Below are 16,134 nucleotides of genomic sequence, written 5' to 3'. Positions count from 1 at the left end.
AAAGATTGTGCACATTTAGATAATGGAAGTGAACTGCAAAGTTGTTTAAAATTGTGTGCGCTATCTGAATCATGAAAGTTTAATTTTAACTTGACTGTCCCTTTAAAGATTAATTGCTTATTGGCTGATAAGCAGAACTCCCATTGCTTTATTAGTGGACAGTGACGCAAATCACATGCACAAAAAAACTAAAAAAAAATATCACTTTTACAAAAATTTGAATACACTTTAAAATGTTTGTTTTAAGATACAACAAAAAATACTTAAATTAATCTATAAAGGTTTAAACCTTGGTTACTATGTGCTGCTCTTTTGAAATCATTATTAATATAAATAGAATATTTTACATTTATTTATTTATGGCACAGGCTAGATTTACACTATAGGCCAGAGATCTCTGTTCATCTTTTTTTTACTAAACTATACTAATCAATGGTTCGTTTTTCAGCTATTTGTAAAAGATTATGACCAGGTTCCATTTGAAGCTATATCATACCTCACTGGAGAATGCAACTATGGAGGACGTGTGACAGATGACTGGGACAGGCGTCTCCTGCTGACTACGCTAGCAGATTTTTACAATAGCGACATTGTAGAAAATCCACGTTATTCCTTCTCTCCCAGTGGTAACTACATGGCTCCACCAAAAGGGACCTACGAAGATTACATTGAATTCATCAAGGTAATGATCCTACCATGTGATCTAGATTTGATCACCCGAAGGTCACTTTGTAAACAAGTGTGTAACCAAATAAAATAAGAGACACTAAACTCAGAATGTAATCCCCATAAATATTTTGTTTAGAAAAAATAAATGTGTGAAAAAGGATAAGTGACAGCTGATTATTTTGACTTGGAAACTAACAGGAAGTGCATGTATATACACAGCTGGTCTGTGGGAAAGAAGCTCATTGGCTGATAAGGAAGACTCCCACTACTCTACTAGTTTACAGTGATGTGCCTCACAAGCCTAGGAACCAAAATGTCTCTTTTTCAGAACAGGATCATACTTTAAAAACAGCGACACTCTAATAATACATATTAAAATATCCTCTTCCAGATGCAACAGAGAGAAAAATAAATATAATATCCATTTTAAGTCACCTTTTTAGCCTCATTATCTCTTTTTTCATCTCCTTATTTATTTTACTTAACTCTTTCTCATCTTTACCGTATGCTTCCTACACATTTTCTTGGTCCATGGCGCTCTTCAGATGACAATTTTACACAATAAAAATATGTCTATGTTGATCACTGTGAAGACGGAACTCATTGTGCTTATTCTCTTTTGATAGAGATTACCGTTCAGCCAACATCCCGAGGTGTTTGGGTTACATGAAAATGTGGATATTTCCAAAGACTTACAACAAACCAAAGTCATTTTTGAGTCTTTGCTGCTCACTCAGGGAGGAGGTAGACAAGGAGGAGCATCTGGCGCTAGTGACCAAACACTCTATGAGATTGCAAATGACATTCTCAGCAAGGTAAGGACACTGTGACTTCAAAGAAATGCCTAAGAGACACCTAGAATGTGGTACAAGGACATTTACAGTTAAAGTGAAGGCAAACTTTGATGAATGAAAGCCCGTTTTTTAAAAATACTATTAAAAACAGGAGCACCTCCAATCACGGCTTTCCCCCCAGGGGAGCCATTGCCTGAAGCCATGCCGTGATTGGAGGAAGCCGGATTAGTCATTGCTGACGTGTGAAGAGAGGATCTCCGGGTGAGGGAAGCTGCTCTGGCTGTAAAAGAACCAAAGGTAAGTTTTTAATCAAAACGGCTGCTTTCTAAACTTTGATGAATGAAAGTGCCCCTGTTTTTAATAGTATTAAAAAAAAACGGGCTTTCATTCATCAAAGTTTACCTTCACTTTAAAAGTCAAAATGAAATTTTCATAATTCAGACAGAGCGTACAGTTAAAAAATAAACTTTCCATTTAACTTTTACTTTCAAAAGTAACTTTTTCTTAGTATCTTTTGTAGCTTCTTTTCATGAGAGAGTACTGAGGTAGTGTGCACGTATCTGTAGTATATGTGTGTATGTATATATATATATGTGTGTGTGTGCACCTGTCTCTGTAGTATATGTATATATATATATATATATATGTGTGTGTGTGCACGTGTCTCTGTAGTATGTGTATATATATATATATATATATATATATATATGTGTGTGTGTGCACCTGTCTCTGTAGTATGTGCGTGTGTGTGTATATATATATATATATTTAAATGGATGGTTACGGGGGGCGTGTCCGGGCGGCGGCCATGATCGGTCGCATATACTAGCAGCTCCGTACTTGGAAAAGATAACCGCCAACTATCTATAGCATTTCTAAGAACATTCTTCATGAAAAACCAGCAAAGTATGCACAAAGAATTTCTGCACTAAATGGTACTTTTGCTGGAATTATACGCAGGTCGGAACCTAGTCTGGACCTTTGGATGTCGAGGTGGCGGCCTTACTTTCAGACCTCTAACACCCCCCCCCGGTTATCCGGGTAGTGCAGTTCAAAAGCTAACTGCGTACACTATGCTACATTCCTCATAGAGATTACCTGGGACATTGAGCTACATCATTGGATATATGTAAAATACCCCTATGGCGACAAGGACCGATAAAATCCTGGAGGAGATGCGTGCAAGTATGGAAGAGCACTTCCACTGTCTCCTTAGAGATATTGAGGCCTTATTTACTCCAAAGCTGGCACAACATGAAAATGGCAACACAGAGACCCCATCAGGTGAGACAGAAGTGCTGCGACAGGATGACCCTGCGTATCATAACATACCGCCAGTGCCTACCTCAGAGCAATCCACCAAGTTCTGTCGCCCGGTGAGGAAGACTAGTCATGTAGCGCTGCAGCGGCGGCTGGAGAGTGAGGTGATGGCGGAGGCTCCAGGGACCGGGAGAAAAGTTAGTTGCGAAAATCTCCCCATCTATGACTATGCGGGAAGCAGCATGGCTGTGGAGTTCGATGGCTGCCAACTCTATATATATGGGCCTTTTCTACTTACAAGGGGCCACTATCTTGACTGTGCAGTTGCGGCCCCCACACTGGGGCAGTCGGCGAGACAACCAATTGGGACACTATCGGTGGAGCGCTTTGTGACACTGAGCCTGCATTCCGGCGGGACAGTCAGATCACTGAACTGGACTGCTGGTTCTGTCTTCACCCTCCATCTTAAAACCGGAGTAGGCTGACTTTCACTTAAGAGACATATTCATGTGCAGGGAAATTTTAGGTATCCTCCTAGATAAGCAAAAACTCTCCTTTATTAAACACGGATCCTAATGACTTTTTGGCCCAATAAAGGACTTTGATAGATGCTTTCTAGTTTACAAGACTGTTTCAGTTCTCAATGTACACGTTAATCCTGGGGTACCTACTACTGATTTTCACGCTACTATTTGCCTGCACAACTAACCAGTCCTGATTTTTTTTTTTTTTTTCTCGTTTTTAATTCTTGTTCCATAAAACAAGTTCATATGTTAGTATGTAAGTTGATAGGTATGTTAACCCTGGGGTATAGCTTTCTCCTGCGCATATATAAATATATTAACTTGGTTATTCCCTTAACTATAACTATGATAGATATGAGGTAATAATTGACTTTGAGAGCATCTAGTTTTTTATCTTCAATGCAACACAATGTATAATTTCCTGCCTTAGTTTGTCCCGGGTACTTCCAGTTAAATACTATATTGAGTCTGCTTTCGACACATAACACCAATACCATATTATGTGAACTGATGTCCAAGATGGTTTACCCTCTATTAATACTGTAAACCCAAATCTGTAGTGATAGTCTTTCTACATAGTGGGACACATATCAGTTCATGAATACATTTTGTGTCTTAACTTAATAGCCATTTACATAACAGATTGGTGGAAGTGCCTCCATTGACTAGTTTATCCACATCTCCTTCCCAATACTTATATCAGTTGATCGTGGTTCTGCGGAGCTGCTAGCCTGCACTTAGACGCTCAATACAACTCCGCAGGTCCCCAAACTCAGTTTTAGTATGCCATGCCTCAATGCCTTAGGTACTTTCATTGTTAGTATATATACTCACTGTTGATACGTTTTAATAGCACACTGGAGGCCCATAAGCGGCCTCATAATATTATAATCCCCTTAATATCTAATTATCTGCCTTGGGGGTCCAAAAGTGGCCTCATAAGTTGGAAAGGGACTAGAAAACTACGAGGGTTGTCATGTGATGTTCTTCTTTTTTACTTTGTTTAACAGGTGTTTCTTAGCCTTCCACTTTAAGACTTATTGCTTCTTCTGGTGTATGTACTGTAATTTATATATCTTCTGACAATCCGTTGGTTTTATAAGACATATGAATGTACTCACCTTATTATAAGAGAACCTGTGTGTATACCTTCAACCCTTAATAAAAAAAAAAAATAAAAAAAATAAATGGATGGTTACAAACACTACTGCCATTTAGTGTTCATAACACGTGCACGCCCCTGATCCTACCTAGGAATTCTGTCATGGAAAGGAGCTAAGACTTGGTGAGAAATAGTTACATTTAGTAATAGATATAAATTGTAAAGATTCTCCTTTAGATTGCTCCCTCTGAATCATGAAACTTTGATGTGTGAAAAGTTTTATTTATAGTGTTGATCAGTTCCAATATATTAGAAGTGCGCGCGATAATTATCCAACCATTACAAGTGGCTGGTTATTGCTACTGTGAGCTTGTAGTACCAATTAGCGCTCAGAAAATTAACCAGATCTCCGGTTAATTTTCTAAAAGTGACCCAAATGCCCTCAACATAGAGGGCATTATAGTTTTTTTATTTAAAAAAATTAAGTTTTTTTTTAAATAAAAAAACTGCCTCACTAGGCAGTTTTTGGGGTCTAAAGTTGGTGGGAGTGGGATGTTGGGGATCCATAGGAGCCTGTATAAATATATACGTGTGTATTTCTATACATATGTATTTATGTGTATATGTATTTATAGACCTATATACACATATAAATACAGATATATATATGTATAGAAAGACATACATATATCTCATTGCAATCCTGTGTTGTGTTTGCACGAGATGGCAGCTATTTTTTTTGTTTGTTCAAAACGAGGCTCCATTAAAGACTATAGGGGAATACGATTCTGCATTTGCAACTTCACAACATCTTTTTTTGTGCAAGGATGTGACCGCCAGAGAGTGCAAAAATGTTTTACCTGCAACCAGTAATACGTGCGCAACCGGAAGCTCAATGGTAAGAAAAAGTTGCGCCGAGTTAAAGCACTCGTGGCAGCGGAAATTTGCACTCCACTTGTAATCTAGCCCTATACCTTTCCAAACCGCCACCAGCATAATCCACTGTTTGCATTAGTGTATTGGGTTGAGGAATTCGAGTGCACGTGCGTGACATGTCAGTATGGAGATTGTTATTGTAATGAGCCATAGTACTTATTTTATAAACAAAACAATAAATGTCATCATTTATTTCGTAGCTGCCAAAAGATTTTGACATTGAAGCTGCGCTTGAGAAATATCCTGTGCGTTATGAGGAAAGTATGAACACTGTGCTCGTGCAAGAAATGGAGAGGTTTAACAAGTAAGACTTTTTTTTTATCAATTCTCTTAAAAACAAATTTATAATTCCAGCTAATTTAATTTCATCTACTAATTATATCTTTGTTCTGCCCTTTTGAGATATCATCAGTGATATCTATGTTGTAATAGGTAATGAATTAAAGGGATAGTAAACCCAATTTTTTTCTTTCATAATTCAGATAGAGCAGGAAATTTTAAGCAACTTTCGAATTTATTCCTACTATCAATTTTTCTTCCTTCTATTGCTATCTTTATTTGAAAAGCAAGAATATAAGCTTTGAAGCCAGCCCTTTTTTTGGTTCAGCACCTGGGTTGCGCTTGCTGATTGGTGGCTAAATGTAGCCAGCAATCAGCAAGCGCGCTATCCAGGATGCTGAACCAAAAATGGGCAATCTCCTTAGCTTAGATTCCTGTTTTTCAAATAAAGATAGCAAGTTACCAAAGAGAATTTGATAATCTGAGTAAATTATAAAGTTGCTTAAAATTGCTGCTCTATCTAAAAAAATTGGGTTTACTATCCCTTTAAGGATAGGATCCTCTGAACTGTACTTTAGCTGGATTTAAAAATACAACAATAATGTGTTTAAAAATGTTAAATTGGGGCGGTTTATTCTAACTTCGAGATTAGAGGTTTTTTTTTTAAATACCCCAGGGTAGAAGCTCATTGGGGTTTACACCTGTCAATCAAGCATGTGTATGGTGCATGCACACCAATCAACTCAGAGATTGGGGTCTAATCTTGTAGTTACAATGTGGCACCTAGTGGTAAAAGTTTTAAACCTGTTTTCTTGTAGATTGATTGTTAAAATGCTGGGGCCAAATAACCCCATTTTTATCATCGCTGTAATGTCCCTTTAATTGTCTTTCCCCCCCCCCAGCTTAATTCGTACAATCCGTACAACATTACAGAACTTGCAGAAGGCTATCAAGGGTCTAGTGGTTATGGACTCAGAGCTGGAGGCTCTTTCTAGCAGTTTAATTGTTGGAAAAGTTCCTGAAACCTGGGCAAAGCGCTCCTATCCCAGTCTAAAGCCACTTGGAACTTATGTCACCGATTTCTTGGCAAGGCTGAAGTTCCTGCAGGTAGGGAAATTATACTTTCATTTTGTTGGAAGAAAAGAGTAAAAAAAAAAATCCATATAGGAAGGTATAAACCCATTTCACCTTTTAGTAGTTTTTTTTTTTTTTTTTTTTTAAATCATCACTTCATTAAAGGGACAGTCTAGTCAGAATTAAACTTTCGTTATTCAGATAGGGCATGTCATTTTAAACAATTTTCCAATTTACTTTTATTATCAAATTTGCTTTGTTCTCCTCATATTCTTAGTTTAAAGCTAAACCTAGGTGGACTCATATGCTAATTTCTAAGCCCTTGAAGGCTGCCTCTTATCTGAATGCATTTGACAGTTTTTGACAGCTTGAGGGCGTTATATAGATAACATTGTGCTCACGCCCGTAAAGTTACCTAAGAGTCAGTACTGATGGGCTAAAAAGCAAGTCTCTCAAAAGAACTGAAATAAGGGGGCAGTCTGCAGAGGCTTAGATACAAGGTAATTACAGAGGTAATATGTGTATTTATATAACTGTGTTGGTTTATGCAAAACTGGGGAATGGTAAATAAAGGGATTATCTATCTTTTTAAACAATACAAATTCTTGGAGTAGACTGTCCCTTTAAGCAAATCTGATAACAAAAATAAATTGGAAGGTTGTTTGAAACTATATGTTCTAGCTGAATCATGAAATAATGTCTTTTTAACACTAACCCTATTCTAAACCATAGCCCTAGGTCTAACCATAACCCTTAATTTTATCCTAAGTATAGCATTAATATAGCCTTAAGTCTAACCTTAACCCTAGCCTTACCCTTCAACATAACCCATACTCCTAATCGTAGATCTAACTCCTAACCGTAGGTCTAACCACAACACCTTAAAGGGACGCTGAACCCAAATTTTTTCTTTTTTTGATTCAGATAGAGCTTGCAATTTTAAGCAACTTTCTAATTTTTTCCTATTATCAATTTTTCTTCGTTCTCTTGCTATCTTTATTTGAAAAAGAAGGCATCTAAGCTTTTTTTTGGTTCAGTACTATGGACAGCAGTTTTTTATTGGTGGATGAATTTATCCACCAATCAGCAAGGACAACCCAGGTTGTTCACCAAAAATGGGCCGGCATCTAACTGCATTTCAAATAAAGATACCAAGAGAATGAAGAAAATTTGATAATAGGAGTAAATTAGAAAGTTACTTAAAATTTCATGCTCTATCTGAATCACAAAAGAAAAAAAATTGGGTTCAGTGTCCCTTTAACCCTTACTATAGTAACCCTAAACCTTGATGTAAACCCTAACCCTAGTAATACCATAGAATTAACTCAAGTTCAAACCCTAGATTTTAATATATTCATTTTTATTTTTTTCAGAACTGGTTTGATTTTGGAAAACCCATTGTTTTCTGGCTTTCTGGCTTCTTCTTTACACAAGCGTTTTTAACTGGAGCAATGCAGAATTACGCAAGAAAATACAGAATTCCCATCGACCTACTGGGATATGAATTTAAGGTATGATGGATTTGTTTTAAGTACAGATGTTCCACACAAATTGAGTAGGTACCTTGCATAATGAAATGAGCTCAGGAAGGGAGGGATTAAGAAATGATAAAGATGCAGAAAAAATAAACTGCAGATAATATTTGGAGTACAATATACCCTTAGAAATATTCCTTCCTGGTGTTCACATGTGTTTAATGGACAAGCTAAATTAAGATCAAGTGTTGAGTGAGTTATAGTTAGTGAATGAGAGAGTGTGAGCGTGTAAGTATGAGTGAGGAAGAATGTGATAATATGGGGGAGAGGTTGCTTACATACACTTTGCAAAACAACAGCATCTAAAATAAATATCTTTAAAAGCTTTTTAAACTGCCATGCCGATCAAAATTGAATTTTTGTACATTTCAGGTATACACCACTTAAGTTGCCCCTTGAGTACATTTATCTAAGCTACAAATGAGCTTCAGCACTGATCAAGCAATCACTGCGTAGAGTGTTACAAAGTCAGCTTTTAAATAGACACAATGAATTACAGTCTCTCAAATGCTGTGGGAATACCACCATTTTAAAATTAGATTACAGGAGGAGAAAAGAAATAATGAAAGCATAACAGTTTTTGGGGCTAAGTATAGTTAAACATTAAAGTGTAGCGCAAACGTTTGCACCCGAGTGATAAGGGGTTTATTTAAGGGGTTTGCTGGTATTAGAAGTTGAAAGTAAACGTGATCACTTGAGCGCAATCGCGATTTACGCTATATTGATTACCGCGACTTCAAAGCTCTGTTTAACTGTTTTGCAAAACATTAAAGTTGCACAAAATACATCAAAAATACATTACAAGTATAGTTACACTCATAGTAACACCATCTAATAAACAAATATTGCACAAAAAAAGTTATAAAGGCTCGAAGGCTGCAAAGGGCTTTAACATTGAGATACACACCTCTAAAAATGGATATAAATATATATATATAAATATATATATATATATATATACAGTGTATATATATATATATATATATATATATACAGTATGTCTATATTTGTATAAATATGTATTTATATCTGTGCATATATATTTACAGATATATATACACATATAAATACATATGTACACATATAAAAACATATATACTAGTGCATTGGAGCCCTTAAGTATTTCTGATGTCCCTTTAAGTGCACTTGTCTCATGACAAATATCTTAACAAAACTCTTAATTTTTTTTTGCAAGTACAGCTGGTCAGATATGCATCAGTCACTGATAGAGTAAGCATATACTGTGTCTATTTGTCACACATTCTTTAGCGCACTTGTCTAAAGAGACATCAAGGTGGTCACATGTCATTCCTTATGCTTACAGCGTAGGAAGGCCTTGAGACGTTTCCCTTTCTCCTTGTCCTGCTGTATTTGTGGAAACAAAATGACTTAAACATTTATAGCTGTTGACACCTTTGAGAAACGGATGAGCTACAACAATGTTTATGGGTATCAAGCACCTCCAAAACCTCTGCTGTTTATTCTAAACCATAACTGTAGCTAGGGCCACAATCTCTCCCTTATTTCCAGGGATCTTCCTTATTTGTCCAAACTTTATTACAGTCTCCCAGGTTCCCTTATTTATCTGCTCTTAGCACATTTGTCTCCCTTTTTTTTTTACTTCATGTAAAGAGTGCTAAGAGTGTATATCTAGTGATATGCTTGTGCAATGCCGCCCCCTGCAGAATTGTGGGGTGTCAATCAACCTGATCGGGTGGATTGCTGTCTGCGCCACAGAGATGGTGGACAAGTTAAGGAGCAGCGGTCTTAAGACTGCTGCTTCTTAACTCCTGTTTTCGGCGAGCCTAAAGGCTTGTGCGGAAACAGCTGCATACGGCTGAATACGGGGCTTGATAAATCAGCCCCATAGACTTCAATGGGGTAATCTGTTAAGAAAAATCGCTTATAACTCTGACGCTAACCTGACAACGCATTAGACCAACAGCACTAAAGCCAAAGGTTGTTATAAATGTTTTTTTTTAAATATATATATATATATCCATATCTATATATCTATATGAATATATGCAGATATATATATATATATATATATATACAGTATATAAATAATAGAAGAAAATTTTATTTTTCTTTAATTTTTTTATGTTTGTATATATGTGTGTGTGTATATATCTTAAGTACCATTTCGTCCTATGTATATTGATGACCCATCCTGTTGCTTCTTCTAGGTCCTGCCCATTGATACATCTGATTCCTCACCTGATGATGGAGTTTATATTAATGGATTATTTTTAGATGGTGCTCGCTGGGATAGAGAGAGGTCAGTAAATGTTAATTTTAGGTATGTTGGACTTTTATTGATAGAGTTAAAAGGAGATAATTATATAGCATTGTGTTAATATGTAAAGTTTTGCTCAGTATTTTTGTAGAACGTTCCCTCTTTTCTGTTACATTATATACCTCTTCTTAAGAGCAACTCACAATTCAAGGCCGGATTACTTATATTTTTAAGATATACATTCCAATAGAATAAAACTTATTAGACAATAAAAAATCTTCAGTAGCCATACCACCTGCAATGCCACAATCAGCTTCAGTAACGGTGCGAGAGTTGTAGGACGCCTGTTCCCTGTGAAGTGACACAATTGGGCATTATCCAATAACTACTGTAGGGAGTGCCTGCCTGTAAATTTTATTCTGTTGTTACATGAAGATTAATAAAATAAATACTTGTACAAGAGTTTCAAGAGTTACCAGCACCATTTATCCCACATTGATTAAATTAATTATAATTATTGGTTAGATTTTGTGCTGATATATTTCTGTAGCTTCGTTTTGTATCTCTCAAGGCCTGATCATTTGTCTGTAGCTAATTATTCTTTAGTTCCCCACACACTTGCAGTCTGTATTAAATGCCAAACAGGATGAGTGAGGCCTTGAAAGTAGAGAGGTTTTATAAGGTGACAACACTTAGCGTTTGTACTGTGGCCATGAACTCATTGATCACCGGCTGAGACGTCACGGCAGACTTGTATGTAGATGTTGGGACACCCATAACATCCCAGCGCAAGACAGTTGTGATAAACATCTTAAACTTAGATAAGCTTAGGGACTTGGGGATATGGTTAATGCACTAGATGCAAGAGAGGGCTTTGCAATAACTCTTACGGGTTTGCCCTTCCAATAGCAACGTCACCTTCAGTGTTCTTGCATGGATGATATTGTTTCTGGCAAATTTAGACTATGGTGACATCATGGCTGCAGTGTTGTTTAGCATCTAAAATATTTCCTTCAGGGGACATTCTTGAAAAAAACTAAGTTTTAGGGCCCGATTATCTAAATCTCCTCATTCTGGTGAGATTATCTAAGAGGTCTTATGAGTACTGTAATGTCCCTAAAATAATTTTAAAAAATTATACCTATGAGTACCTGTTTATCTAGCTATGGGCTAGAATACGAGGGGGGTGCTATTATTATTACTCCCTTTTTTGCGTTAACTCAGCTAGAAGAAAGATTTGTGTGCGCTAACTCAGCTAGAAGTAAGATTTTTGTGCGCGTCGGGTAGCACGGGTATTACAAGTTGAAAGTAAAATGTTTTGCATGAGCGCTAACCTGTTGCTCATAAAAACAAACTTAGAATATCATGACCGCATTATTGTATTCGCCCATATGCATTTATATGTGTACATATGTCTGTAAATACATATAAATACATATATGTACACACATATAGACACAAATATACAGTATATATATATATATATATATATATATATATATACACACACAAAAATACATATACATCTTTAGACATGTATATGTATGTACAGTATGCCTATGTTAAAGGTCATACCCCCTAACCACTCTCATTTATGCCCTATAATAGGAAGAGAGTTTTTTCCCCTTTTGTTCACCTTGTTGATAACTTCATGTTTAATATTGTTGTTAATATTTCTTTCATGTAATTAGCAAGAGTCCATGAGCTAGTGACATATGGGATATACATTCCTACCAGGAGGGGCAAAGTTTCCCAAACCTAAAAATGCCTATAAATACACCCCTCACCACACCCACAAATCAGTTTTACAAACTTTGCCTCCTATGGAGGTGGTTAAGTAAGTTTGTGCTAGATTCTACGTTGATATGCGCTCCGCAGCAGGTTGGAGCCCGGTTTTCCTCTCAGCGTGCAGTGAATGTCAGAGGGATGTGAAGAGAGTATTGCCTATTTGAATTCAATGATCTCCTTCTACGGGGTCTATTTCATAGGCTCTCTGTTATTGGTCGTAGAGATTCATCTCTTACCTCCCTTTTCAGATCGACGATATACTCTTATATATACCATTACCTCTACTGATTCTCGTTTCAGTACTGGTTTGGCTTTCTACTACATGTAGATGAGTGTCCTGGGCTAAGTAAGTCTTATTTTTGTGACACTCTAAGCTATGGTTGGGCACTTTTATATAAAGTTCTAAATATTTGTGTTTAAACATTTATTTGCCTTGATTCAGGATGTACAATATTCCTTATTTCAGACAGTCAGTTTCATTATTTGGGATAATGCATTTGAATAATCAATTTTTTTCTTACCTTAAAATTTGACTTTTTCCCTGTGGGCTGAAAATGCTTCATTTTATTGCGTCATTCTTGGCGCGGACTTTTTTGGCGCCAAAAATTTCTTTGTTATTTCCGGCGTCATACTTGTCGCCGGAAGTTGCGTCATTTTTGACGTTTTTTGCGCCAAAAGTGTCGTCGTTACCGGATGTGGCGTCATTTTTGCCGCTAAAAGCATTTAGGCGCCAAATAATGTGGGCGTCTTTTTTGGCGCTAAAAAATATGGGCGTCATTATTGTCTCCACATTATTTAAGTCTCATTGTTTATTTGCTTCTGGTTGCTAGAAGCTTGTTCACTGGCATTTTTTCCCATTCCTGAAACTGTCATTTAAGGAATTTGATCAATTTTGCTTTATATGTTGTTTTTTCTATTACATATTGCAAGATGTCTCAGATTGACCCTGAATCAGAAGATACTTCTGGAAAATCGCTGCCTGATGCTGGATCTACCAAAGTTAAGTGTATTTGCTGTAAACTTGTGGTATCTGTTCCTCCAGCTGTGGTTTGTAATGAATGTCATGACAAACTTGTTAATGCAGATAATATTTCCTTTAGTAATGTTACATTACCTGTTGCTGTTCCATCAACATCTAATACTCAGAGTGTTCCTGTTAACATAAGAGATTTTGTTTCTAAATCCATTAAGAAGGCTATGTCTGTTATTCCTCCTTCTAGTAAACGTAAAAGGTATTTTAAAACTTCTCATTTTTCAGATGAATTTTTAAATGAACAGAGGATTCTGTTTCAGAGGTTGATGCTGATAAATCTTCATATTTATTTAAAATGGAATTTATTCGTTCTTTACTTAAAGAAGTCTTAATTGCATTAGAAATAAAGGAATCTTGTCCTCTTGATACTAAATCTAAACGTTTAAATAAGGTTTTTAAATCTCCTGTAGTTATTCCAGAAGTTTTTCCTGTCCCTGATGCTATTTCTGAAGTAATTTCCAGGGAATGGAATAATTTGGGTAATTCATTTACTCCTTCTAAACGTTTTAAGCAATTATATCCTGTGCCATCTGACAGATTAGAGTTTTGGGACAAAATCCCTAAGGTTGATGGGGCTATCTCTACTCTTGCTAAACGTACTACTATTCCTATGGCAGATAGTACTTCCTTTAAGGATCCTTTAGATAGGAAAATTGAATCCTTTCTAAGAAAAGCTTACTTATGTTCAGGTAATCTTCTTAGACCTGCTATATCTTTAGCGGATGTTGCTGCAGCTTCAACTTTTTGGTTGGAAGCCTTAGCGCAACAAGTAACAGATCATAATTCTCATAGCAAAGATAAGGCCTCCTGCAAGAAGATTTTTTCTTTCCCGTGTCCCAGTAAATCCAGTGAAGGCTCAAGCATTTCTGAAATGTGTTTCAGATCTAGAGTTGGCTGGAGTAATTATGCCAGTTCCAGTTCTGGAACAGTGGCTGGGGTTTTACTCAAATCTCTTCATTGTACCAAAGAAGGAGAATTCCTTCAGACCAGTTCTGGATTTAAAAATATTGAATCATTATGTAAGGATACCAACATTCAAAATGGTAACTATAAGGACTATTCTGCCTTTTGTTCAGCAAGGGCATTATATGTCCACAATAGATTTACAGGATGCATATCTGCATATTCCGATTCATCCAGATCACTATCAGTTTCTGAGGTTCTCTTTCCTAGACAAGCATTACCAGTTTGTGGCTCTGCCGTTTGGCCTAGCAACAGCTCCAAGGATTTTTACAAAGGTTCTCGGTGCCCTTCTGTCTGTAATCAGAGAACAGGGTATTGTGGTATTTCCTTATTTGGACGATATCTTGGTACTTGCTCAGTCTTCTCATTTAGCAGAATCTCATACGAATCGACTTGTATTGTTTCATCGAGAACATGGTTGGAGGATCAATTTACCAAAAAGTTCATTGATTCCTCAGACAAGGGTAACCTTTTTAGGTTTCCAGATAGATTCAGTGTCCATGACTCTGTCTCTGACAGACATGAGACGTCAAAAATTGGTTTCAGCTTGTCGAAACCTTCAGTCTCAATCATTCCCTTCGGTAGCCTTATGCATGGAAATTCTAGGTCTTATGACTGCTGCATCGGACGCAATCCCCTTTGCTCGTTTTCACATGCGACCTCTTCAGCTCTGTATGCTGAACCAGTGGTGCAGGGATTATACAAAGATATCTCAATTAATATCTTTAAAACCGATTGTACGACACTCTCTGACGTGGTGGACAGATCACCATCGTTTAGTTCAGGGGGCTTCTTTTGTTCTTCCGACCTGGACTGTGATTTCAACAGATGCAAGTCTGACAGGTTGGGGAGCTGTTTGGGGGTCTCTGACAGCACAAGGGGTTTGGGAATCTCAGGAGGTGAGATTACCAATCAACATTTTGGAACTCCGTGCAATTTTCAGAGCTCTTCAGTCATGGCCTCTTCTAAAGAGAGAGTCGTTCATTTGTTTTCAGACGGACAATGTCACAACCGTGGCATATGTCAATCATCAAGGAGGGACTCACAGTCCTCTGGCTATGAAAGAAGTATCTCGAATACTGGTATGGGCGGAATCCAGCTCCTGTCTAATTTCTGCGGTTCATATCCCAGGTATAGACAATTGGGAAGCGGATTATCTCAGTCGCCAAACGTTACATCCGGGCGAATGGTCTCTTCACCCAGAGGTATTTCTTCAGATTGTTCAAATGTGGGGACTTCCAGAAATAGATCTGATGGCTTCTCATCTAAACAAGAAACTTCCCAGGTATCTGTCCAGATCCAGGGATCCTCAGGCGGAGGCAGTGGATGCATTGTCACTTCCTTGGAAGTATCATCCTGCCTATATCTTTCCGCCTCTAGTTCTTCTTCCAAGAGTGATTTCCAAGATTCTAAAGGAGTGCTCATTTGTTCTGCTGGTGGCTCCAGCATGGCCTCACAGGTTTTGGTAGGCGGATCTTGTCCGGATGGCCACTCGCCAACCATGGACTCTTCCGTTAAGACCAGACCTTCTATCGCAAGGTCCTTTTTTCCATCAGGATCTCAAATCCTTAAATTTGAAGGTTTGGAGATTGAACGCTTGATTCTCAGTCATAGGGGTTTCTCTGACTCTGTGATTAATACTATGTTACAAGCTTGTAAATCTGTATCTAGGAAGATATATTATCGAGTCTGGAAGATTTACATTTCTTGGTGTTTTTCTCATCATTTTTCTTGGCATTCTTTTAGAATTCCTAGAATTTTACAGTTTCTTCAGGATGGTTTGGATAAAGGTTTGTCTGCAAGTTCCTTGAAAGGACAAATCTCTGCTCTTTCTGTTCTTTTCCACAGAAAGATTGCTAGTCTTCCTGATATTCATTGTTTTGTACAAGCTTTGGTTCGTATAAAACCTGTCATTAAGTCAATTTCTCCTCCTTGGAG

General features: G+C 37.2%; 1 protein-coding gene across 1 annotated transcript in view; it reads left to right on the top strand.

Moving 5' to 3' along the window:
* The window catches only part of DNAH12 (dynein axonemal heavy chain 12), a 300,387-nt gene that overhangs the window by 273,082 nt on the left and 11,171 nt on the right, over window positions 1-16,134 (top strand). Inside the window, exons 66-71 of the mRNA XM_053689370.1 lie at window positions 449-682; window positions 1,296-1,484; window positions 5,486-5,589; window positions 6,467-6,671; window positions 8,012-8,149; window positions 10,363-10,454. Of these exons, the coding sequence (XP_053545345.1) occupies window positions 449-682; window positions 1,296-1,484; window positions 5,486-5,589; window positions 6,467-6,671; window positions 8,012-8,149; window positions 10,363-10,454 (962 nt within the window). The remainder of the gene's footprint in view (window positions 1-448; window positions 683-1,295; window positions 1,485-5,485; window positions 5,590-6,466; window positions 6,672-8,011; window positions 8,150-10,362; window positions 10,455-16,134) is intronic.

This window comes from Bombina bombina, chromosome 7 (assembly GCF_027579735.1).
Source record: "Bombina bombina isolate aBomBom1 chromosome 7, aBomBom1.pri, whole genome shotgun sequence".
Lineage (NCBI taxonomy): Eukaryota > Metazoa > Chordata > Amphibia > Anura > Bombinatoridae > Bombina > Bombina bombina.
This window is presented reverse-complemented; position numbering and strand designations above follow the sequence as displayed.